The sequence below is a fragment of the Tenrec ecaudatus genome, chromosome 10 (assembly GCF_050624435.1).
Source record: "Tenrec ecaudatus isolate mTenEca1 chromosome 10, mTenEca1.hap1, whole genome shotgun sequence".
Taxonomy (NCBI): domain Eukaryota; kingdom Metazoa; phylum Chordata; class Mammalia; order Afrosoricida; family Tenrecidae; genus Tenrec; species Tenrec ecaudatus.
Window position 1 is genome coordinate 89,422,714 of NC_134539.1, and position 27,553 is coordinate 89,450,266.

The window sequence follows — 27,553 nt, forward strand, 5'->3', positions numbered from 1 at the left end:
GCAAAGTGTCTTGCATAAATTATCTCTCAGGATCCTCACAGTTTGAGGTACATTTGTTATTTTTCTGAAGCTGAGAGAAACTAAGTGATTTGCTGAAGATCACGCAAGAACCAGGGATGGAATTTGATCGTTAGTGCCCAGAGTCTGGGTTCATATTTATTGCCCGACACTGCCATTTAGATGTATGGTGTGGCTCAGACTACATTGCTTCCAGCTCTTGAAATCTGATTAGTAGTAAGCCAAGGGCCATCAACTCAACAGTAAGTCGCTTCTTGTTTGACGTGTGCATTAAGTCTAGCAGCACCTGGGATCTGCAGAGGCTGCGCTTCCCCCTCCCCTTCTAGGCTTCTGAGGAGTCCTGTGAAATAACTAAGTCTTTGTTTCCATGTCATGGATGTCTGTGGGTTTCCTTCATAATTCTAGGTTTGTGGGTGCTCCGAGTTCTTCCTGGCACAGCCTGTCTGCTCCTTTATGTCCTCCCTACTCAAGGGTGGAAGCCTGTAGCAACCCATGGCCGCCAGTGTAGTGAGAATTCTCCTGACTGATGACTCCTATAACCTATTAACTGGATAGCGCTGAAAAGCTTTTGTAAAAAGAAAGCTTATTTTAATATAAGAATGATTAGCAAGCCTGTCATTGTTGGTTTGCGGGGACAGGGTGGAACCTAGAAACAACTCATTTTTTTGCTGAAGTAAATTATAGTTGGTAAGAATGTATCCATGTCTTAAATCAGATTGGAATTTTAAAGTAATGGGACTCTGCCTGACTGTTTCCCAAGCCCCCAGAATGGAGACTGAATACCTGAAGAGATGCTTTGGGACTTGCCTGGCCCAGGCACTGGCAGAGGTGGCGAAGGTTCAGCCCAATGACCCAATCGAGTACCTGGCTCACTGGCTTTATCATTATAAAGAAACCAAGGAGGCAAGAGAAGAGGTGTGTCTATGTGCTGAATCTCCATTGAAGGGGCGGGGGGCGGGGCGCTCCCAGCTTTCCTTAAGAGTCCTTGAACTAACCTGGGGAATTTCTGGATTTGGGTCCTGATACCGCGACACATAGGCAATCTGGGGACTGTAGAAGGTGCGGTGTAGTTGTGGGGTTTAGAGCTACTAGCAAGCAAAAGCTAGTGTCAGGAACAAAGTGGGCAAGTGCGAAGGGCCGAGGGTCTCCCAGCAAGGAGAGGGAGCTCTTTTTCTCGTGCCGTCAGGTGCTGAACTGACTCAGTGCTCTCACATCATTTAGAAAGCTCAAGAGAAGATCCAGCTGAAGGAAGAACGGGAGAGGTACCTTCAGGAAGCTGAGATGGCAGAAATGCTAAAGCAAGAAGAGTATCAGATCCAACAGAAATGTGAAAAGTGTCGTGAGGTAAGAAGGGAGATGTGAGCGCTGGGTACGTGTGTCACAGAAGGGGAGACCGAGAAATTCACACCACAGTGCAGTGCCCATTCGGTTCCCAAGAGCCTACTGTTTCTTCCATATTCACATAGTTATATATAGCTCAGTCTTACTGACGATGCCTATTCTGTGAAAAAGAACGTTAAAAAGGCAATTCCATTTTCCATTTCGTGAAATACCATTGGTGCTACTGGTTTTAAAACTTAGATTTTTAAGAAAGCTAATACTTCACCTGGAAAAATGTATATTCATACAAGACCTTGAAGCCCTTTCAAAAAATTAATACTTTTAAGAGACCAAATAGGATTTTGAGAGTATAATACTTTATTTCTTACAAACTATATAATAGGGGCTTCAAAATGTTTGTGGACAATGGAATTAAAGATCTGAAACTTTTCCATGATCATTGTGGTAGTTATATAATCCTTTGTCAATTTGAGGATTCAGAGTGAATGGGGTGGAGTCTAGCCTGTCAATCAGATCATAGCCAATGAGACCTTTGTGTTGTCATGGCTTTCTCCTGAGAATTCTGGGAATTCTGGATTTTCCTCCTTGGAGGCGGAAGACACTTCTCTCTCTTGACCCTTGTGGAGACACTCTACTGACAAGGCTGACACCCTGTAAGACATCTCTGAGGAGAAGCCACATGGAACTACCCTGATGCAGCCCTGAAAGCTGGAGAAGCCACATGGAGACCTCTGTCAGCAGTGAGATGCTTACAATGCCATTGGATCCAAAGACTTTCTATCCACTGGCCTATGATCTTCCTGCATTCAGCTTCATTGCATGTGTTTCGTGAGTTTGAAGGGAACTTTATATATTGGTGTCGGACATATAGGCTAATATCAGACTTATGGGTTTAATCTGGACTGAGTTGGGATGTTTCTTTTTTTAAAAAATACTTTTATTGGAAGCTCTTACATCTCATCACAATCCATACATTCATCCAGCGTGTCAAGCACATTTGCATTCTCTTCCCACTTGAGTCCCTGATATCAGCTCCCCATTTCTTCCCCCAGTCTTCCTCACAAACCCTTGATAAGTTATAGATTATTATTTTCATATCTTACATCATCCTCCATCACCCCTCACCCACTTTTCCATTGTTTGTCCCCTGGGAAGGGGTTATCGGTTTATCCTGTGATCAGTTCCCCTTTTCTCCCCCCACCCTCCCCTAATCCTCCTGGTATCCCTACTCTCCTTGTTGGCCCAGAGGGGTTCATCTCTCCTGGATTCCCTGTGTTGTGGGTTCTTAGCTGTAGCAGTGTGCATGTTCTGGTCTCCTCCGATTTGTAAGGTAGAATTGAGGTCATGATAGTGGGGGGAAGGAAGCACCAAAGAACTAAAGAAAAGTTGTGTGTTTCATCGGTGCTATACTGTACCCTGACTGGCTCATCTCTTCCCTATGACCCGTCTGTAGGGGCTGCCCAATTGTCTACAGCTGGCCATTGAGTCTGTACTCCATGCCCCCCCACCTTTCACACTGGGTAAGATTTTGTTCTGGGTTTTAGATGGGGAATTCTTTCTTAATGTACAATTACCCTTTATATAAAACTCTCTTATACACGTATGAGTTTCTATGGATTTGTTTCTCTAGTCTACCCAGACCAACACAATCTTTTTGAAACCTCCTTACATGCAGTTAGTTTATTGTATATTACTGATTTATGCGCCAGCCAACGCATATTTCCTCCACAATGCTGTAAGGCTGTTAATTAGTCAGTTACTGTCAAGTTGCCTCTGGATGCGTGGCAATAGTGTAATAACAGAGCTAAAGTTTTAGCTGAAAATGATTAGAAACAACTATGGACTGGATATCTTTTTACTTCCACAGTTTTTAATCCCAAACTCTTCCACAATGTTATGAGGCAGTTTATGAATTCCACAAAGTACAGCGATATCTGAATAGGGAATTGACTCAGCTACAATGTTGGACTTGATCCCTAAGGTCACTGTAACTCGTCAGTGTGTCCTGTGACCTGGACTCTCGAATACAGTGTATCTACCTGCCAACGTTTTGCATAAGCAGTGCTTACAGGATTTCTAATGCTGGCTTTTTAAAAGATACAAAAATGGATGTTTTATAACTATATTAAATCAAGATAAAGAGGCTTTATATCATTATTTGACGTAGTCCAAAGGAACTATGCCTCAAATGATTCAGCCTTCCAACAGTAGTTGTAGGATGAGAGAGACAAAATCTTGAAATAAAAGTTGTCATTAACCTGGTCGCTCACTGGAAATCCATAACACCATGTAACAAATGTATGGAAGGCAGGAAGAGGCTGTGCAGTGAGGCAGCATCCTTGCACTGTAATGTGATGCCTTTACTGAAGAGAATTTTACTCGCACCAACATGGTGACTCTCCCTGCAGACATGTCATACCCTGTAGCGATATTCCCTAGTAAATTTGGATAAGTAAAAGTCATGTCATTTCCTTGCCAAGTATAAGACTAAAGTGGTCCTAAGTGCAAGCAGGAAGTAAGAGCTAGCAAGATGCTTGGACCAAATGCAAGTTCTCAATTTTAGGAAAAATTCTATATGCCAACTTGCAACTAAGGAAATTGATTTCCTTTGTTAGAAGAAAGGGGCCCATGTGGCCAGTAATTATGAATTGGGCTGCTAACCATGAGGTCAGCAATTCAAAACCACCAATCACCCCAAGGGGAAAAGATGGGGCTTTCTACTCCTGTAAATACAGTCTTTGCAACCCAAAGGGCCAGCCCTACCCTGCCGATAGAGTTGCCCTGAACCAAAATGGACTTGATGGCAGTGAGTTTGGTCTTATTGATTTTGTTAGAAGAAAAGAGAACCAAACAGGATGTAGGACCAACAACAGGTAATTTGTTTACCTGACAAGGAAGAGTCACAACATTCAAAGGTAAGTTATTCTCGCAAGTAAAAGACAGGGACTGCATAAGGGCAGACAGGCGAAGGTACATCAAATAAAAGGAGATTCTAATTTCTGGCTGGCTGTTGGGCTGGATTGCAACCATTTTCTTGCTACTGGTCATCTTTAGATTCGGCATTCCTAGAACTGAGAAGCCAAGGAACCCAGCATGAGTTGCCTAAGATTTCAACGGGCATGCTGGTTTAGCTAACAGCGGGCTTGTCACCATGTAGCAGGATCTTGGCAAAGTTTTGTCTTAATGGATGAAAGCTAACTTTGCTTGAGGAGCCTACTGATACAGTGTCTAAGCACTAAGGGCTAACTGAAGGTCCATGACTAGAACTCACCAGTCACCTCATGGAAGAAAGATGTAGCAACCTGCTTCCATAAAGATGCTGTCCTTAGCAACCTGGTGCGGTTGGTCCATTCTGCTGTGTAAGGGCATATGCGTCAGAGTTGCATCCACAGCAGTGAGTGGGTTTGGTGTAGCTGTGTTTGCATATACCTTGGAATGCCCAGGTGGTGCACATGGTATTAATGTACTTTGTATTAGCAGCCAAAAGATGGGTGGTCTAAGTTCCCCTAGAGACACCTCCGAATATAGACTTAGTGATCTGCTTCCCCAAAATCAGCAGTGGTAAAGTCAGTCTGAACAAATGTGAAAAGATTGAAATTACATGTATCATCCCTGACCACTAAGGAATAATATTAGAAATAAGCAGCAGGAGAAAAACAAGAAAATACACAAATTGAAGGAAATTAGACAATGCACTTTTCAATAACTGTTGGGCCAAGGAAGAAATCAAGAGTGGACTTTAAAATCCGTGGGGACATTTGGAAATGAACATGATCATAACAAAATGCACGAATTACAGCAAAGGCAGCACTCAGCAGAGAATGTAGCACCTATAGTCACAAAGGAGATCTCAAAAACCTCACTTTGCAACTTGGGGAACTAGAAAGAGAAGAGCAAACTAAAACCTAAAGCTGTTGGAAGAAAAATAATAAAGATCAGAGCATAAATAAATGAAATAAAGCAGAAAAACAGTAGAGAGAATCAATAATCCAGAACTAAAACTGACAAAGAAGCAAACAGAGAAGATGCAAATAGCCAAAGTGAGAAAGGAAAACAGACAGTGTAACTGGCCCCTAAAAGAACCTTGAACTGTTGGTGTTGTGTTTGAGCCCATTGTGGCAGTCACTGTGTTGAGCCAGCTCTCACCGACCCTTCACTTTGCTGAGCACGAGTCCTCTCCAGAGACTGGCCTCCTGATAGTACGTATGCCCAAGGAATGTGAGACAACAGCTCTCCGTCCTCACTGCTAAGAAGCCTTCTGGCTCTGCTTCTTCCACGACAGCTTTGTTTGTTCTTCTGACGGTCCACAGTATTTTCAGTGTTTTTCGCCAATACTGATAAAGATTAAAAAATATAGTCTTCATTATGAATTACACCTCAATGTAAAGGAGACAAAAGTCCTCATAATTGACCGATAAACAGCATCATAACAAACACAGAAAGACTGACGTTGTCAAGGATTTCCTTTTCCTTGGGTCCAGGATGAACACTCAGAGAAGATACCAAGGTATCAAACGGCATATCGTATTTGGCCTCCTCCACCTAAGACTAGGAAAGCTAGATGTTGCCTGGATCCATGCCAACCATTCTAATCAGAGCCAAAATAAATTTACCAGGATAAAATGTGAGAAAACTATGGAAGTGAGCCTTAAATTCCTAAAAAGAAGAAAAAACCCGGAGTTACTGGACCAGTCTTAGAACTCCTGGAGACTATTACCTTGAGAATCTCGTTAAACTTTAACCCAAATTGGCTGCTTAGGTTGCTGTTAGCCAAGTGATAAAATAGCTCAAAAAATAAGAATGTCACATCACCCATGAACGCTGTGTTCTTTTTTGAAAAATCATCTGTAGGAGACGAAACTAAGCCAGAGATGAGAATGTAAGGGGGCAGGGAATTGGATTAACGGAAACAGCACTCTAAATGGAAATAAATATTGAGAATATTCATGCATTGTGAAGAATGTAACCAGTGAACGGAACAAAATGTGTAGAGCCTTTTGAATGGGAAGATAAACTGCTGTATAAAATTTTATGAAAAACAAAATAACATATTCTTTTTAAAGAGAAAGAAAGCCCTTGGAGCACAATTCACTCTTTTTTTAAATTAATAATTTTATTAGGGGCTCATAAAATGCTTATCGCAATCCATACATCCATCCATTGTGTAAAGCACATTTGTACATTCATTGCCCTCATCCTTCTCAAAACATTTGCTCTCCACCTAAGCCCCTGGCATCAGGTCCTCATTTTTTCCCCTTCCTCCCCGCTCCCTCATGAACCCTTGATAATTTATAAGTCATTATTTTGTCATATCTTGCCCTGTCCCACGTCTCCCTTCACCCACTTTTCTGTTGTCCATCCCCCAGGAAGGAGGTCACATGTAGATCCTTGTAATCGGTTCCCCCTTTCCAACTCAACCTCCCAGTATCGCCACTCACACCACTGGTCCTAAAGGGATCATCCGCCCTGGGTTCCCCGTGTTTCTGGTTCCTATCTGTATCAGTGTCCATCCTCTGGTCTCTCCAGACTTGCAAGGTAGAATTGGGATCATGATAGTGGGGGTGGGGGTTGGGGGGCGCGGTAAGGAAACATTTAGGAACTAGAGGAAAGTTGTATTTTTCATCATTGCTACATTGCACCCTGTCTGGGTTGTCTCCTCCCTGAGACTCCTCTGCAAGGGGATCTCCAGTGGCCTACAAATGGGTTTTGAGTCTCCACTCCATACTCCCCCTCTCATTCACTATGGTAAGATTTTTTGTTCTGATGGTGCCTGGTAACTGCTCCCTTCAACACCTCGTGATCACACATGCTGGTGTGCTTCTTCCATGTGGGCTTTGTTTCTTCTGAGCTAGATGGCCGCTTGTTTGCCTTCAAGCATTTAAGACCCCAGATGCTATATCTTTTGATAGCCTGGCACCATCAGCTTTCTTTGCCACATTTGCTTATGCACCCATTTGTCTTCAGTGGTCGTATCAGGGAGGTGAGCACACAATGATATGATTTTTTGTTCTTTGATGCCTGATAATTGATCCCTTCTGCACCTCGTGATCACACAGGCTGGTGTGCTTCTTCCATGTGGGTTTTATTGCTTCTGAGCCAGATGGCCACTTGTTTACCTTTAAGCCTTTAAGAACCCAGACGCTGTATCTTTTGATAACTGGGCACCATCAGCTTTCTTCACCACATTTACTTGTTCACCCTCTTTGTCTTCAGTGGTTGTGTTTGGAAGGTGAGCACCGTAGAATGCCAATTTAATAGAAGCAAGTATTCTTGCATTGAGGGAGTACTTGAATGGAGGCCCAATGTCCTTCTGTTACCTTAATACTAAACCTATAAATATATGTACATAGATCTATTTCCCCATCCTCATATATAAATATATTTTCCTATGTACATGTCTTTATATAGACCTCTATAAATGCCCTTTGCCTCCCAGCTCTTTCCTCTATTTCCTTTGACTTCCCTCCTGTCCCACTATCATGCTCAGTCCCCACCAGAGTTTCAGCAATTCCTCTTGGTTACATTACCCTTGGCCATGCCCAAACAGGCCTCCCACATCCTCCTCACCACCGATTTGGAGCACTTGTTGTTGCCTTGTCTCTACGTTTATTAACACCACTACCTTTCCCCCCACTTCCCTGTCTCCCATGTTGCTGCGGAACTGTCGGTCCCGTTGTTTTCTTCTCCAATTGTTCATCCAACCTATCTTGTTTAGACAGACCTGCAGAGATAATAACATGCACAAAACAAGACAGAGCACAACCAAGCAACAATATACAACAAAACAACAATAACAAACCAATGGGAAAAAAACCAAAAACACAAAAAAGTAAAGCTTGTAGTTAATTCAAGGAATGTTTGTTGGCCTTTAGGAGTGTTTTCCAGTCCAGTTTGTTGGGGCACCAAGCCCTGGTCCCATAGTCTACTTTCAGCTTTTCCTGGGAACCTCGCCGTTCCATCCCCTCGATGTTCTGTTGCAACCCCTAATGTTTTGCCTCGGTGTGGTAGGTAAAGATCAGGTGTGATTGCCACACCGTGTCTCTGGTGTTGTCCCATATAGGGCTTTGACTCAGTGAGGAGTGTCATGTCTCATAGTGGGGCCGGCCATATGGTCCTCTCTGTCGACTGGCTGCTCTAATTGGGAACATCGTCCTCACGGCTTGGTGGGCCAGAATGTGCTCCACTCTCTCCTCCTCCCCCTTCATCTGCTCCCATGTGCTCCGATCAGATATGTCTCTCTCCGGGAGCTGTAGATTCATTGACGTCCTTTGAAATAAATTCTTCTGAGGGTAGAGGCAGGTGTCCACTTAGTAGTTGGGATTGGGGCCAGCCCCCCAGACCTCTCCACTTGGGGCCAGCCCCCCAGACCTCTCCACTGGTTACCTACTCCATACTGGCATGCTGCATTCACATTATGGAGCACTGGGTTGAAATCTGCGCCCTCTTTCCCTGTGGAGATAAACAATATTCTCCCCTTGGGTGGGTTAGTGCCCTGTGCCCCGCTACCCTTTTCTTTCTTATTATTAATTTTTTTTCCTTTCCCCACCTCCTTTTTAGTGGTCTACCATGTGTATCCCTGTATTTGGTCTGGTCCCTGCCATCGATAATTTGGCTAGGTGTAGTATTCTTTGGTTTGCATTGTTTTCCTTCAATTTTTGTAATATGTTATACCACTCTCCTCCTCTTCATAGTTTCTGCTGATAGGTCTGAGCATATTCTTCTTTGGGAACCTTTATATGTTATTGCTTGTTTTTTCCTAGCTGCTCTCATGATTTTCTCCTTTTCTTCAAAGTTGGATAATTTAACTATTATGTGCCTTGGTGACTTCTTGGTATTCAGTCTAGCTGGTGTTCTTTCAGCTTCCTGAATGATTGCCTGGTTTTCATTCATTAAGCTGGGGAAGTTTTCCTCCAAGAATTCTCTGACTATTGTTGCAGATGACTTCTTTGTTGTGTCTTCCTCCGGTAAGCCAATAATTCTAATGTTGTTCCACTTCAGAGCATCAGACATAGCTGTTAGATTTTCTTCAGCTTTTCTGATGATCTTATTAGATTTTTGTTCATGTTTGTTAAAGTCTGCTTGGCTGTCCTCCATGTCATTGATGAGGTTCTCTGATTCCTCCAGTCGATTCTTGAGGTCCTTGCTACTGGTTTTTGTTTTCTTCTCCCTAAGCTCTTGTATTTCCCTTTGGTTTATGGCTTTTATCTCCTCTGTCATCCTTTTTCTGTATTGTTTCCTTCATATCCTGTATGACTCCAGGTAGCATTCTGAAAATTTCTTTCTGTGGCAACTCAACGTCTGCTTCTTCTATGCATGTCATTATGTTCAGGACATCTTCCATCATTGTCTTTTGTTTCTCCCATTTTTTTGTTGAGGTCGTTGGGGCTGATGGCTGTTTGCGTTGCATTGTTTTAGAGAAGCCAGGTGCCATCTTCCAGGGAGTCAAAGAGCACTGGCTCTCTCTGGGAGACTTGTAAGAATGCTTCTTTGAACTGTCTACAGCTTATTTCATTATGGAATTAATCTACCATTTTATCCTCCTGTGGCTTCCCTCTAAGGGGAGTGACCCAGAAGGCTAGTGGATTGCCTGATTTGGTGTTGCAGAGGTTCAGCAGAGGTTCCTACAGCAGCTTGGTATGTTGAGGAGTGTTGGCTGTGCCACCTTAGGACCCCTGGCACACAGGCAGGAATTCCTCTGTTGAGCAGAGGATGTTGAGCAGAGTATCCCCTGGTGGAGGTCAGAAGGGCCTTCACCACCCTTGGGCTAACTACACAGGGTAGAGCTCACCTAGCTGTGTGTGGTGCAGGCATAAATGCCCTAGGCTAAGGGGAGTGGTCTGGAGGTTAGCAGTAGAGTGTGAGAGACCAAGAAAGAGACAAAGAGAAGAAAAAATTAAAAAGCAAGCTTGCTGAGCCTGTAAAGGGGGGGGGGGGGGGGTATAGTGAAGAGATGGAAACAAATGCAACAATGTAGCTGATTCCTGATCAAGCCCCTGTGCAGCCCTCCCAAGACGGAGACTGGGACAGAGAAGATAGAAACAAGAGCAACAATATAGCTGAACCCTGATCCCTGCCCATGGAGCTGCAAGGGTCCAGTCCCTGCCCTGAGGCAGGTGGTAGCAAACTGTGACCGTGTTGAGACCAAGCTGCTCTACAGGCTTCAAATGGTCCCAGCTCTGGCAGAGGCAGTGGCAGGGCCAAGGTCAAGCCCCAGCTAGCCTCCACTGAGGTAAGCCAAAAGTCCCCAGCCCCTCAAAACCCCGTGGTCTGTGCCTTCTTATCTTTATGATGCTCCTCTTGCATTCCAGCAGTGTTCAATTCCCCTCTAAGCAACTCTCCTGGGCTGAATTCTGCGGAGTCTCTCTGGTATGTGTCACTCCGGTCCTCTCCTTCAATTCACGTAGCATCACCATATGTTGGAGTCTAGTTCTTGGCAACTGGTTTTTGTTGGGACAGGGAAGAGGAAATACTTTGGATTGCACATACCTTAGAAAGTGCTTGATTACCCTCGATGGAAGACTATTGGTCTAGTGTGTTGGTCTAAAGGATACAAGCAGTTTCTATGAGTGGTAGATCATAGCCAATTAAAGGAATGAAATGGCTTCCTCTAAGTAACATTTAGGCAGGCCTAGGATAGAGCTGGCAAAGATGACCCTTATTTCAATTTTATTTCAAGTACACGCGTGCAGAATCAATACAGGTGTTTACTGCAAAGATAGGTTATAGTACTTTGAAGATGGAAGGAAGGGTACTTACAGGTTATGTGCTCTTGTACTGCACCAAGATCTCTGCAGTCCCTCATGGAGTTTTCTTTTTTGTTTTGTTTTGTTTTAACAATTTATTTGGGGCTCAATACAACTCTTATCACAATCCATACATATACATACATCAATTGTATAAAGCACATCCATACATTCCCTGCCCCAATCATTCTCAAAGCATTTGCTCTCCACTTAAGCCCCTTGCATCAGGTCCTCTTTTTTTTTCCGCTCCCTCCCCTCTCCCCCCTCCCTCATGTGCCCTTGGTAATTTATACCTCGTTATTTTGTCATATCTTGCCCTATCAGAGTCTCCCCTCCCCCCCTTCTCTGCTGTCCCTCTCCCAGGGAAGAGGTCACATGTGGATCCTTGTAATCAGTTCCCCCTTTCCAACCCACTCACCCTCCACTCTCCCTGCATCGCCCCTCACACCCTTGGTCCTGAAGGTATCATCCACCCTGGATTCCCTGTGTCTCCAACCCTCATATGTACCAGTGTACAGCCTCTGCCCTATCCAACCCTGCAAGGTAGAATTCGGATCATGGTAGTTGGGGGGAGTAGGCATCCAGGATCTGGGGGAAAGCTGTGTTCTTCATCGGTACTACCTCACACCCTAATTAACCCATCTCCTCTCCTAAACCCCTCTATGAGGGGATCTCCATTGGCCGACACATGGGCCTTGGGTCTCCACTCTGCACTTCCCCCTTCATTTAATATGGTATATATATATATATATATATATATATATATATATATATATATATATATATATATATATATATATATATATATATATACACATATATCTTTTTTGGTTTTTTTTGCATGATGCCTTATACCTGGTCCCTTGGGCACCTCGTGATCGCACTGGCCGGTGTGCTTCTTCCATGTGGGCTTTTTTGCTTCTGAGCTAAATGGCCGCTTGTTCACCCTCAAGCCTTTAAGACCCCAGACACTATCTCTTTTGATAGCTGGGCACCATCAGCTTTCTTCACCACATTTGCTTATGCACCCATTTGTCTTCAGCGATCCTATCATGGAGGTGTGCAGTCAATGATACGATTTTTTGTTCTTTGATGCCTGGTAACTGATCCCTTCGGGACCACTCGATCACACAGGCTGGTGAGTTCTTCCATGTGGACTTTGTTGCTTCTGAGCTAGATGGCCGCTTGTTTATCTTCAAGCCTTTAAGACCCCAGTCACTATCTCTTTTGATAGCCGGGTACCATCAGCTTTCTTCACCACATTTACTTGGTCACCCCCTTTGGCGCCATCAGTTGTGTCGGGAGAGTGAGCATCATAGAGTTCCAATTTAATAAAAGAAAGTATTCATGCATTGAGGGAGTGTTTGAGTAGAGGCCCAAGGTCCTTCCGCCACCTTAATGCTTAACCTATAAATATAGACACATCGATCTATTTCCCCATCCTCCTATATATATTTGCATATACATGTCTTTGTCTAGACCTCCATAAATGCCCTTTGACTCCTAGCTCTTTCCTCCATCTCCCTTGACTTTCCTCCTGCCCTACTACCATGCTTCGTCGCCATCTGGGCTAGAGTATACCTCTTCTCTAAGCAACCTTTCCCTTGATCATTCCCCACCAGGCCTGCCACTCCCCCCTCTCTACCATTTGGGGTCCCATGTTTTTCCCTTGTCCCTGTGTTTGTTAACACCACTTCCTTACCCCCACCCACACCCCAAGTTCCCCCGGAACTGTTGGTCCCGTTGTTTTTCCTCCAGATAGTTCATCCAGCCTGTCCTATTCAGACAGACCTGTGGAGACACTAACATGCACGAAAACAAGACAGAGGTAAACAAAGCAACAGTATACAACCAGACAACAAAACAACAAAACAAACCACTGACAAAGAACAGAACAAAACAGTTCACAAGAGAAAAGCTTGTAGTTAGTTCAGGGATTGTTTGCTGGCCCTTAGGAGCGTTTTCCAGTCCAGTCTGTTGGGGCATCACGCCCTGGCCCCAAAGTCCACTTTCAGCATTCCCTGGGGACCTTGCCACTCCATTCCCTTGCTGTTCCGCTGCATTCCCCCAGTGATTTGCCTCGGTGTGGTGGGATCAGGTAAGGTGCAATTCCCACACTGTGTCTCCAGTGCAGTCCCCTGTATCGCCCTTAGTCACTGATTCGCATCATTTCTCATAGTGGGGCCAGCCATGTTGTTCTCTCTGTGGACTGGCTGCTCTACTCAGGAACATCATCCTCACGGCCTGGTGGGCCAGGCTGTGCTCCACTCTCTCCTCCTGCCCCTTCATCTGCTCCCGTGTGCTCTGATTAGATATGTTCATCTCCCGGAGCTGCAGAGTCAATGTCGTCCTTTGGAACACATTCTTTTCGGTAGAGGGGCAGGAATCCACTTAATTTATGGTGCTGGGGCCAGCCTCCCAGACCTCTCCACTGGTTCCCTACTCCACGCCGGGATATTGCATTCACACCTTGCTGCACTGGGTTGAAGTCTGGTCCCACTTTCCCTGTGGAGATATAAACAATACCCTCCCCTTGGTTGGATTAATGCCCCCGCTCCCCTTTTCTTCCTTATATTTGTCCTTTTGTTTTCCTTCCCCCCCCCCACCATTGTCTACCATGTACATCCCTGGTTTTTGTCTGGTCCCTTCCATACTACACAGTCTTCACCCCTAAAATGTTTGTATACAGTAGCTTTTTCCCCTATGCCACTTTTGCTTTTTAAAAATTTTTTTAATTCTTACCTCAGCGGGCTCATGTTGTACTTGTCCTTTTGTGCCTGACTTACCTTGCTTAGCATGATTTCCCCCAGTTCTTCCCATGCCGCTATGTGCCTCATATGTTCATCACTGCTTTTTAGTGATGCGTAGTACTCCATTGTATGTATATACCCCAGTTTTTTAATCCAATCGTCAGTTGATGGAAATTTGGGTTGCTTCCAACTCCTTGCAATTGTGAACTGTACCGCAATGAACATTGGAGCACAGATGTCTGGTCTTGGTTTGTTTCTTGCCTCTTCTGGGTATATGCCCAGTAGGGGGATTGCTGGGTCATATGGTAACTCTATTTCCATCTGTTTTAGGTATCGCCAGATTGATTTCCATAGTGGCTGTACATACTTACAGGCCCACCAGCAGTGGATGAGTGTTCCTGTCTCCCCACAGCCCCTCCAACACTTGTTGCTTTCTGATTTTTTGAATTGGGCTACCTTTGAGGGTGTCAGGTGGTACCTCATTGTTGTTTTAATTTGCATTTCTCTTATGGCTAAAGATCGGGAACATTTTCTCATATGTTTGTTGGCCATTCGGATTTCTGTCCCTGTAAAATTTCTGTTCAAGTCCTTTGCCCACCTTTCAAGTGGGCTATTGGTTTTTTTCTTTTTGGAATCTAGCAGAGTATTGTAAATTTTAGTAATAAGGCCTTTGTCTGATGTGTCATTGCTAAAGATGTTTTCCCAGTCTGTGGACTCTCTTATTACTCTCTTGGTGAATTCTTTGGATGTACACAAGTGTTTTATCTTCAGTATATCCCATTTGTCAATTTGTGCCTCCTCTGTGTTTGTGTCCTTCCATATTTCTGATAGCCTGTGTATTCCCTGCGCCAAAGTTCTCAAGTTGGTCCCAATTCCCTCATTGATGGCCCTAATAGTTTGGGGTTTAACTTCAAGGTCTGTGATCCACCTTGAGTTTATTCTTGTGCATGGAGTGAGATAAGGGTCTTGCTTCATTTTTCTGCATGTTGATATCCATTTTTTCCAGCACCACTTGTTAAAGAGGGCATCTGCTTCCCATTTGATGTTTTTGGGGCCCTTGTCAAAGATCAGCTGTGTGTATGCTGATGCTTTTACTTCTGGGTTTTCAGTTATTTTCCATTGGTCTGAGTATCTGTCATTGTACCAACACCATGCAGTTTTGAGAACTGTGGCTGCATAGTATGTGCCAAAGTCAGGTAAAGCAAGCCCTCCCACGGTGTCCCTGTTCTTGAGGAGTTCTCTGCTAATTCTGGGCTTCTTCACTCTTCATATGAAGTTGGTAATGAGTTTTTCCATTTCTTTGAAAAAGATGATGGTAATTGTATCGGGATAGCATTAAACTTATATAGTGCTTTTGGCAGAACTGACATCTTAACTATATTAAGTCTCCCAATCCAAGAGCATGGAATATTCTTCCATTTGTTCAGGTCGCTCTTGGTTTCTTGTAATAGTGTTCTATAGTTTTCCCTATATAGATCTTTTGTTTTTTCAGTCAGGTTTATCCCTAGATATTTCAGTTTGTGTTTGGCTATTGTGAAGGGTACCACCTTTTTGATCTCTTCTTCTGTGGTCTTATCTGATGTGTATAACAGTCCGGTGGACTTCTGTTTGTTGATCTTGTATCCTGCCACTCTGCCAAACTCCTCTATTGCTTCCAGTACTCCCCTTGTGGAACTTTTGGGATTTTCCATATATAGAATCATATCATCTGCAAATAACGATAGTTTCACCTCTTCCTTCCCCAGACGAATACCTTTGATGTCACTTCTTTGCCTTATACTGTTAGCTAAAACCTCCAGCACAATATTAAATAGGAGTGGAGACAAGGGGCATCCTTGTCTGGTCCCCTTTTTCAGTGGGATTGTGTTAGTCTTTTCTCTATTGACTATGACTTTGGCTGTTGGATTTTCATATATAGCTTGTATTGTCTTGAGGAACTTTCCCTCCATTCCTATCTTCGCTAGTGTCTTAAACAGGAATTGGTGTTGTATGTTGTCAAATGCTTTTTCTGCGTCTATTGATATTATCATATGATTCTTATACTTTTTCATGTCAATGTGACGAATAATACTAATGGTCTTTTGTATGTTGAACCATCCCTGCATCCCTGGTATGAATCCCACTTGGTCATGGTGAATTATTTGTTTTATATACTTTTGTATTCTGTTGACTAGTATTTTGTTAAGATTTTTGCATCAATGTTCACTAGGGATATTGGTCTGTAATTCTCGATTCTTGTGGGATCCTTGCCCGGTTTGGGTATCAGAGTTATACTAGCTTCATAGAAGGAGTTTGCCATCTTTTTCTATGTTCTGGAAAAGTTTGTGTAGGATTGGTATTAGTTCTTCCCTGAATGCTTGATAGAATTCTCCAGTGTATCCATCTGGTCCAGGGGATTTTTTTGTTGGTAATCCCTTGATAACCTTTTCTATTTCTTCTATTGCTATGGGTCTGTTGAGATTCTTGATGTCCACCGGGGAGAGTCTAGGGAGGGATTGTTTTTCCAGGAATTTGTCCATGTCTTCCAAATTGTTGAATTCATTGGAGTACAATCCTTCATAGTACTGTGTAACTATCCTTTTGATTTCATTAGGGTCTGTTGTAATGACCCCTCTTTCATCCCTTATTCTTGCTATTGAGATTTGTTCCCTCCTTTCTTTGCTTAGGTTTGCCAATGGTCTATCGATCCTGTTTATCCTTTCAAAGAACCAACTTTTAGCAATATTAATTTTTTCCATAGTTTTTTTATTTTCCCTCTCCTGAATCTCAGCCCTGATTTTTATAATTTCTTTTCTTTTGCTATTAGTAGGGTTGTCCTGCTCTAGTTTTTGTAAATTTTGTGTCAGCGTATCCGTCATGAGTCTCTCTTCCTTTCTCAGGTGTGCTTGTATTGCTATGAACCTTCCTCTGATGACTGCCTTTGCTGTGTCCCATAAGTTTTGGTACGTTGTGTGCTCATTTTCGTTGGTTTCTAGAAATTTCCTGATTTCGTCTCGGATCTGCACCAGTATGCACTCCTTTTGCAGTAGAGAGTTATTCATCCTCCAATTATTTGCTCTTATTTTCTTTGTCTTCCTTTTGTTGATTTCCAGTCTTATGGCACAGTGGTCAGAGAGAGAGATCTGTATTATTTCAATGTGCTTAAATTTATGTAGATTTGCCTTATGCCCCAGCATGTGGTCTATCTTCGAATATGTGCCATGGGGACTTGAAAAGAATGTGAAATTTTTTATATTTGGATGAAAAGCTCTGTAAATATCTATTAGGTCAAATTGTCTAATTGTGGAGTTTAGCTCTCTTTTATCCTTGTTGAGTTTCTTTCCCTGTGATCTATCTCTCTCAGTGAGTGGTGTGTTGAAGTCGCCCACTATAATTGTCGAGTCTGTGATTTCTTTCTTAATCTGTTGGAGTGTTTGGTTGACGTATTCAGCTGGTCTCTCATTCGGGGAATATGTTTACAATGCTTAGTGGTTCATTGTCTATCATTCCCTTGAGCATTTTATAGTGTCCCTCCTTATCTCTTTTTATGGTTTGCACTTTGAGGTCAATTTTATCCGAGATAAGGATTGCAACCCCTGCTTTTTTTGTATTGCTGTTTGCTTGGTAGGTCCTTCTCCAGCCTTTGATTCTCAGCCTATTTTTGTCTGTAGCCTTGAGATGTGTCTCCTGTAGGCAGCAAATTGATGAGTTGTGTTTTCTAAGCCATTCTGCTAGTCTCAGTCTTTTAATGCCTGAGTTCAGGCCATTGATATTCAGGGTTATCTCCATGTGCGGACTCTGTGATGCCATTTTATACCTTTTGTGTTGGGAGTTTTCCTACTTTCCTTTCTCATTAGTGTGTGTGTATCATTCTTGACTTCTTTCCATCCTTAAGCCATTGCTATCTTGGGGTCTGTTTTCTCTTTGTTGTGCTCTGGGTGAGGTTGTTCTATGTGTTGGTCTCTTATTTGTGCTTGGTGAGTGTTGTTCTTCTGCCCATACTGAGTCGGCAAGGATCTTTTGTAAGGCTGGGTTTGTTGTAATGTATTTTTTGAGTTTTTCCTTGTCTGGGAAGACTTTTACTTCTCCATCGATCTTGATCGATAATTTGGCTGGGTAGAGTATTCTTGGATTTGTGTTGTTTTCTTTCAATTTTTGGAATATGTTACTCCACTCTCTCCTTTTTTTCATAGTTTGTGCTGATAGGTCTGAGCATATCCTTATGTGGGAACCTTTATATGTGATTGCTTGCTTTTCCCTAGCTGCTCTCATGATTTTCTTCTTTTCCTCAAAGTTTGAAAGTTTAACTATTATGTGCCTTGGTGATTTCTTCTTGGGGTCCCGTCGTGCTGGTGTTCTTTCAGCCTCCTGGATGGTTGCTTGGTTTTCATTCATTAGGCTGGGGACGTTTTCCTCCAAGAATTCTCTCGCTATTGTTGCAGATGACTTCTTTGTTGTGTCTTCCTCCGGTAGGCCAATAATTCTAATGTTGTTCCGCTTCATAGCATCAGACATAGCTCTTAGGTTTTCTTTGGCTTCTCTGATGCTCTTATTAGATTTTTGTTCACGTTTATTAAAGTCTGCTTGGCTGTCCTCCACGACACTGATGCGGTTCTCTGATTCCTCCAATCGATTCTGAAGGAACATGATTCTGCTATTGTTTTTCGTTATCTACTCCTTAAGCTCCTGTATTTCCCTTTGGTGTATGTCTTTTATCCCCTCTATCTTTTCATCCTTTTTCTGTATTGTTTCCCTCATATCCTGCATGGCTCCAAGCAGCATTCTGAGAGTTTCTTTGTATGGCATCCCAATGTCTGCTTCTTCTATGGATGTTGCTATGTTCAGGACATCTTCTGCCTTCGTCTTTTGTTTCTCCTGTTTTTTCGTTGAGGTCGTTGTGGGTGGTGGCTGTTTGGGTTGAGTTGTTTTTGAGGGACCAGGTGCCATTTTCTAGTCTCTCTCTGGAAGACTTATAGGAATGCTTCTTGATCTGCCTACAGCTGATTTTGCTACGGGATTAACCTACAGCTGATTTTGCTACGGGATTAACCTACCACTTTATCTTTCTGTGGCTTCCCTATCAGGGGAGTGCCCCAGATGCCAGGTCGACTGCCTGCCCCAGTGATGCAGAGGCTGGGCTGAAGTTCCTGCTATTGGTTTGAATATTGATAAGAGTTGCCTGAGCTGCCTTATGTCCCCAGGTACACAGGCAGGAACTCCCTGGTGAGAAGTGTGAGGAGTATCCCCTGGAGAGCAAGCAGGCCTTACCCTAGCCTTGGGCTATCTATGCAGGGTGGAGCTCACGTAGCTGGGTGTGACCCAGGCGCAAATGCCCTAGGGCAATGGGAGTGCCCCGTAAGTCCACAATGGAGTGTGAGAGAGCAGGGCAGGAACAAGGGGGCGGGGAGAGAAATCAAAAAGTGAGACTAGACTGTGCAGGGGTACAGGGAAGGGAGGGAAGCAAAAGAAACTATGTAGCTGAGTCCCACTCCCTGCCTGTGGATCTGAAAGGGCTTACTCCCTGCCCCATGCCCCAGCGGTAGTCCGCAGCTGAGTCCCAAGAAGGGTCGCAAGAAAACTGCTGAGCAGCCCCCAGAGAAGTGGGGGGACAGAGAGCAGAGATGTTTACAGACGCTTCAGTGTAGCTGAAGCTTGATCCCTGCCTATGGAGCTGTGCGGGTTTGGGTTTAGTCCCTGCTCAGACCACGCGTCGCAGCTGCGGCTGTGCCTTGAAAAAGCCCCTGCGCAGCCCTCCAAGGCTGAGTGGGAATATAAAGCAGAGAAGCAAACAGAAGCAACAATGTAGTTGAACCCCGATCCCTGCCAGTGGAGCCGCAAGCTTCCCGTTCCTGCCCTGAGGCAGGTAGGGGAAAACTGTGGCTGTTCTGAGACCAAGCCCTGCTACAGGCTCCAAATGGTCCCGGCTTGGGCAGATCCGGCAGCTGGACTAGGGTCGAGCCCCAGCCGGCTTCCACTGAGGTAAGCCAAAAGCCCACAGCCCCTCAAAACCCCGTGGACCTGTGCCTACTTATCTTTATGATGTGCCTCCTGCGATCCAGTGGCGTTGAATTTCACTCTGAGCAACTCTCCTGGGCTGGATTCTGCGGAGTCCCTCTAGTGTGTGTCACTCCGTCGCCATCTTCCCGGAAGTCCTCCGTTCTCTTTGTCCCTCATGGAGTTTTCTAAGTGGACTTCCAGGCAAAAATGGAACGGAGGTGGACAGTAGAGAGTAAGGCTGAGGATTGCTGTTTCTGCCAAGGACTGAGGTCACATGGATATCAGGCAGCTTGCTCCCGTGTTAGAGGTCGCGAAAGCTCAGTTTTATTTTTTGTCAATATTTCTTCTCTCTTCGCTTCAGTTTGGTTCATTTCTATTGATCTATCTTCAAATTGACTGACCTTTTCTGCAACATCCAGTGTTCTAACCTGTATTTTATTTCTTTTAAGATTGTATTTTTGAGTTCTATAATTTCCATCTGGCTCTTTATAATTTCTATTTTCTCTACTAATCTTCCTTTTTACTCATTATGTGCAGACTTTCCCTTAATATTTTTAAATTCCTTATCCCGTAATCTCTTCATCTTTTTCATTTAGGAGTCTGTTACTATCCTTTTCTCTAGATTGTGGTTCACATGTTGATATTTTACACATCAGGGATTATTATTTTCACACTATGGTGAAGATACTTTATGGGGAATCTAGATTGTGTGTGTTGTTGTTGTTGTTTCTTGGAAGAATGAGTTGATGACTTGCTACCATTATTGAGTATATTAATCAAAATCAGACCATAATAGAATGGGGAAAATGTGGAACTACCAAATTGAGACTGGAGAACTTCCAGAGACTATTACACTGAGATTCTCCTCAAACCTTAACCACTGAATTTACCTTGTAGCAAAGTAACAGATTAACTACATAATAATAATGAATATCATTAAATATTGTATTCCTTTAAAAGTTCATTGATATACCAAACAGACAACAGTTACTCAGAACAAAGATGAGAATGTAAAATCTACACCTTAACAGTGTCTGTATCTCAGAATCACCTGGGAATCATGTTAAGATGTAGATTTGGGTTCAGTATATCAGATCTGGAAAGTCAAGTGCTCACCAGGGAGATCAAATGAGAACGAACTGGTTTGAAGCCCTAGATCTATGGATATGGGATCAAATTAACAACAGAAAATTTAAAAGCTCAGATTGGAAACTTGGAGGGCAGTGAGATTCTATGATTGAGGAAGGAACTTAGGCTAAGAATGGTTGGACAATTTGAAGAATGTCATTAATGTCAGTGAATTGTACATGTATAAATGGTTGGATTGATGTGTATTCTGTGTACATTCTGTATATATTATCAATAGTTAAAACAAAAACATTTTTAAAATAATTATTAGAAATATTTTTATGTAGTAAATAAGGCCATGGACACAAAAATTAACAAGTGCTTAACCAATTTATTATAGTACAGTGATCATTGGATGAGTACACTAAGGGCAAATAGACAGATTTCACCACAGCATTGTTTATAATACCCAGCATTTAAAAATCATCCAAATATTAACAAAAAGGGGATTAGAAAAAATAATTTATAGTACGTACAGTAAAATCTGTATGAACCAGAACCCAGTAAAACCAGAAAGGAAAACTCAAATACTTTCCACTAAAAAGATTACTTCAGCCAAATAAATGTTCTCTAAAAACTGTAACCTGAAAGATGTAGACGGCAACCGAAAGCCTTTGGTGCCACAAACCAGATATGAGGAAACGCAGATTCCAAACCAGTTCCAAGAAGTCAGAGATGCAGTCTAAGTCTCCCACTTCTTCTGCATTGTTTGTTACTGTGTGTGAACGCATGCTGCACTGTTTTCAACGTGTATCTCTACATTCTCTTATTTTTTATTCTTTCCTTATCTTTTCCCTGTAAATCTTTCTCAGCAAAGAACAACATTCATAAATTTGAAAGAAGGCAAGTGATACAAACAAACGCCTTTATTTTGATTAAAATCTAGCAAGGCGGATTTTCCCCTTGTCTTGAAAAGTTTCACTTTTTTCTCATCTCTAATTTTTAATTTTCACTTTTGCTTATCGTTCTTACGTGAGTTGGTTCCAATTCAAAGTGACCTTGGTGAAACACAATAAACCACGAGATACTGCTACATCCTTATAATTGTTACATTCATACGGCTGCTTCTTGATCCATATTCAAGTTCCACAAGAGTACAATGAAGTGATCTGGAATAATTCTTCAAAAGGCTTCCAAAGTTTGTTGTGGCCCATAGTCATCAAAACACAGACATCATTCTGGAATTCTCTGCTTTCAGACCCAGTGGTCAGCATCTATCCTAAAGTAAAGATGAGATGGTTGGGCGGAGAGGACAAGGAAGCAAGAGGAACGGGAGTGGAATAGTCAAAAGAGAAATCATGATCATGCTGACACAATGTAAAAGCTAACCAAAGTTGCTCAACAGTGATAGAGAAGTTGAGAATGAATTTGTTGAAGAATTTTTCACCAAAAACATTGTAAAGAGTTTTGTTTGTTTTTAACTAAAAGAGATCCTGAGGGAACATGGTCCTACGTACATTGAAATCAGTTTACCATCCTTGTGGCTTTGTTTGTGGATTGCACATCGGGTAATTAGAAAGATCAAGAAACCATGCCTCGAGAATATCAAAATTAAGAAGCTTTCAGTTAATTTGAAATGAAATAAAAATGTTTGGGTGATAGCAATTTACAATAGTTTTAAAGCTCATCAATGTTGTTGTTTGGTGCTGTCGAGTCAGTTCCAACACAACAGAATAACACACCGCTCAGCCCTGCACTATCCTGCACAATTATTCCTGTGCTTGAGCCCATTGTTGCAGTCACTGTATCAATCTCGTTGAAGGCCTTCCTCTTTTTCTCTGCCCTGCTACTTTTTCAAGGATGATACCTTCTGCAGGGACGGGTCTCTCCTGAGACTATGTCTAAAATATGTAAGACCAAGTGGCACCATCTGTGTTAGAACAGGTTGACTAGAGAAACAAATCTAGTGACATATATCATATATATACATGATAGTTTTATAACAAGAAGTAATTGTACATGAAGAAAGCATCCCAGCCCAGTTCAACTCAAGTCCCTAAGTCCTTCTTCAGACTCATGCAGCCACATGCAATATGCAGAATGCAAGAAGGTCACAGGCCATTGGGTGCAGAGTTGTTTGGATCCAAGGTCAGTGTAAACATGCCAGCCCTCCAGCATTTGTCAGGGTCAGTGACAGAGTCCCAGCAAGCAGGACGGTGAAGGGGGAAAGAAAGAGATTACCCCCTCCTCATAAGAAGGCCAAACCCCCAAGGATGACATCATGAGGCTGTCACTTGATTGACTGGTTGAATTCCATCCCTACATTTTTCATGCACCTTCAAGATGACATAAATTATCTTAACTGCCACAGACACGTTTACACAATTCTTTAGCCACACATTAATCTCAAAACAAAGACAATAATAAAATCATGTTTGTACCTAACGGTATAACTAAAATATGTATAATCAAAAACACTCCAGCCCCTTTTAAACCTTATGATCTATAAGGGAATAAAACAAAAATCTTCTATGCCTAACAATTACAGTTATATGAACACCTACATATGAGTCCTATGATCCTATCTTCCACCACCTATGAAAGTTTGTAAGCCAGCCACTTCATGCCTTCATCGCCCCATTTTGGGTTTCCAATTTCTGCACTGCCCACTTTGATCAACCCAGGAGAAAAATATATTCTTTTATGTGAAGAATCTTCATTCCAGTTGGAACCTGATGCATCTGCATCCATAAGTAAAGTCATGCCAGGCCATCCATCAAGTCAGCAGGCAATGTGCACCAATTCACAGGCTCAAAAATCTTACTCTGATCAAGTTCTGGTCAACTCACTTCTAGCCATTCCAAGCTAAATCAGTGGGCACCACTGCAGCAAGGCACAGGGTTCCCCACACAACCCCCCTGCTTCAGACCACTGGCTCCTTCAAAAAATCTCAATCATAGCCCCCTTGAGCTGTAGTTCATGCTATAGGCCCAGGTTTTATACAACTCTTTAAACTTTTGACCAGCCACCCAGATCTCTTCCCTCCTTTAGTCCCTGTGAATCAAGTCCACAGGTGTCCATGGCCAGACTCAACCCATCTCTCCATTGTTGCAAATCCCTCACTTTCACTCAACAACTGGATCCAGGAGGTCCCCTAGTGAGCTACCTTCAACATTCCTCCATCCTAGAGGGGAGTTCCTTCATGCCTCCAGATTTCTTTAACTTAGTTGCAAACTGCAAACAGCTTGCTCAAAATTTGCAAAGCCAGAATAGCTTCTTCTTTTTTTTTTAGTCTGCCAACAGCTCTAGTGGCAATTCTTTTCAAGTGCAAAGGTCTTGAGCAGTTAAGGCACTGGGTGGGGTGCGGTGTACCTTTTCCATGCCTTCTTTGTAGGCAATTCCTAATACCCATTTAGCAGATTCAGTTTAATGGCTGAAAGCAGTGGCCTTACAGACTCTCTAATCATACTTCCCAATAATCATTTCGATCATACATCATATCAATTCACACATTTCAATCATACATTATGTACCTACTATTGTAAATAGAAGAAATCAATATAATCCTAGTACAGCCAGATCCTAAACACAATTCTTAAAACCGTCAAATGCAACACTTGCCTATCTAACTACCCCATTTACATGGTATAGAGCCGGAGACCTCTGCCAAGAGCAAGCCAGGGTCAGGCCTCTGTCAGCCATGTTGACAGTGCAACATGACTTTTGCTTCCAAGAAATGCAAGAGGTGTTTTCACCCCGTGAGCCACAATTTAACGCACACTACATTCATTTACTCCATTTCAGGTAGGAATAACAAGACATCTCATAATCAAAACTTTCACTTCCCATGCCTTTTCCAGAAACCAACTGAGTAAGCCGTATGCCATATCTGACCTCCAGCTATCCAAAGAAGAAAAATTCAATTCCACCCAATTGCCATAAGGCAGAGGTCAGACAAGCCTCCACTCTCCATCTTCATGACTTGTTTCTTTAGCACCCCACCCAACTGGTACCATAATGCGTTAGGCCGGGTTGACTAGAGAAACAAATTCACTGACATCTATAAGAAATAGCTTTATATCAAGAAGTAAGTGTATATGAAGAAAGCATCTCAGCCTAGTCCAACTCAAGTTCTTAAGTCCAAGTCCATAAGTCCTTCTTCAGGCTCCCGCAGTCACATGCACTGATGCAGGATGGAGGAAGGTCAGATTCATGTGACCCAAGGTCGGTGGAACAATGGCAGGACTACAGCAACCCTCAGGGTCAGTGACAGAGCTCCAGTGTACAGGAGGTCAAGGGCAGTGGTTTTCTACCTTCCTAGTGCCAAGACCCTTTCATACAGTTCCTCATGTTGTGGTGATCCCCTATAAAATTATGTATGTTGCTACTTCATAACTAATTCTGCTACTGTTATGAATCCTAATGTAAATATCTGATATGCAGGATGTATTTTCATTGTTATAAATTGAACATAATTAAAGCATAGTGATTAATCACAAAAACAATATGTAATTATTGTGAAATATTTATTTCTAATTACAAATAAATGAAATTTTGTCTTGAATCGTGGAATAGCATGGGTAACAGTCTTCACACCGGGTACGCGTATGTGGGCATATCTGCATGTGGGCGAATAGAGGAGTGGTGTTTTGGTTCCTAAGACCATTAGAAATATGTCTCTTCTGATGGTCTTAGGTGACCCCTTTGAAAAAGTCGTTCATCCCCAAAGGGGTCACGACCCCACAGGTTGAGAACTGCTGGTTAAGGAACATCATCCTCATGGCCTGGTGGGCCAGGCTGTGCTCCACTGTCTCCTCCTCCCCCTTCATCTGCTCCCAACCTTATTGTTTTGGTTGAACCTATTTTCCACTTACTGTGCTGGCTTACTAATGTTAAATGACTTGTCCTTTTATTTATGTTTTTTATTTAAAATAAATATTTAAATACATTACCCCACTGATATCTCAATTTTTAGTAATTTTATTTTCATTTGTTTTGATTGTTGAAACTCACCAATAGCTTCTGCATTTTCCACCTAAAGCTTATACTCAAGTCAATCAGTTTTTCTGGTTTCCCAGGTAATAATTAGGTACCGTGGCTTATACTCGGTTTGGCTTATATTCGAGCGTGTATACAGGTAAGTTAATACTGGATAAACAGGACAAATGTGAAATGCCATTTTTCTAGAGGCAATAGGTTGATGGGGACAGAACAGAGTGGAAAATTATCATTTTAATTAGGCCTCAATGAATGGACAAATTTGAATGCTCTTTCTAATAACCTGTAACCTTAGGGCATTTCGTTTTATCTGCTAGGTACCCATTTCTGATGCCAGGCTGACAAAGAAAATTTTATTCACACAGGAAAGCCTTGAACCACTTGAGAAGAAGGCCCTGGAGCAGGAATGGCTGCCAGGTACCTCCAGAATCACTCCAGAAATGCATTAACCAGGTTCCACCTGGAGAATCAGCTGAACCTACTTAGTGAACTTTGGAACCCCAGAAGTTGCTCCTAACATATCTCTGGACTCTATCTTTCTATTTGATTTTCAGAAGCTAAGTGACGTTTCCTTCAAAGTTACAAGGCAAGAAGACAGACAGCTGGAAGAGTTCTTACTTTTACTGGCAATTTCCAGTGTCTGCAGAAACTCTCCAGACCTGATCTTGTTCAGATAACCACAAAAAGCCCTTAATCATGTGAACATTTGTGCTAGGATAAATAAGTTCAGAATAAGGATTTTTCAAAACCAATGAACCTTTTCCTCTTTGTTTTAGCCTTTTTTTTTTTTTAGCTTGCACTGTGAAATATCCGTCTCCTGTATCCATGCCTTGTCTTTAGCTACACTGTGCAATCTGGGTGTCCTTGTTTTGGGTTTTTAAAAAAAATCGTTTTATTAGGGGCTCATACAGCTCTTATCACAATCCATACATACATCCATTGTGTAAAGCACATCTGCACATTCATTGCCCTCATCATTCTCAAAACATTTGCTCTCCACTTAAGCCCCTGGCATCAGGTCCTCATTTTTCCCCCACCCTCCCCGCTCTCCCCTCCCTCATGAACCCTTGATAATTTATAAATCATTATGTTGTCATCTCTTGCCCTGTTAAACGTCTCCCTTCACCCACTTTTTGCCATCCGTCCCCCAGGGAGGAGGTCACATGTAGATCCTTATAATCCGTTACCCCCTTTCAACCCATCCCTCCCTCCACCCTCCCAGTATCGCCACTCTCACCACTGGTCCTGAAGGGATCAGCCGGCCTGGATTCCCTGTGTTTTCAGTTCTATTTGTGCCAGTGTACATCCTCCAGTCTAGCCAGACTTGCAAGGTAGAATTGGGATCTTGAGCGTGGCGGGGAGGAAGCATTTAGGAACCAGAGGAAAGTTGTATTTTTCATCGTTGCTACATCGCACCCTGACTGGCTTGTCGCCTCCCCGAGACACCTTTGCAAGGGGATCGATCTCCAGTGGTGATTTTGAAGCCGCTCATGTTTCCAGATAACATCTGAGCAAATATCATCTACATGCTGGTGACTGCCTGAATGATAAGCATACATATTTTAGGTGAAATCTTCACATACCATCAAGTTAACAGTTTTCAAGTATATCATTCAATGCTATTTAGTTCACTCACAATGTGGAAACACCATTTTTAAA

The 27,553-nt window shown here is 42.8% G+C and overlaps 1 protein-coding gene across 1 annotated transcript; it reads left to right on the plus strand.

Annotated features, from left to right (window-relative positions):
• The first annotated feature begins 786 nt into the window (after positions 1–786).
• DYDC2 (DPY30 domain containing 2) lies at positions 787–26,380 on the plus strand. Its single transcript, XM_075559575.1, is given in 4 exon segments — positions 787–933; positions 1,240–1,362; positions 26,212–26,340; positions 26,342–26,380. Coding segments are annotated over 4 exon segments (438 nt in total).
• The last annotated feature ends 1,173 nt before the right edge of the window (positions 26,381–27,553 follow it).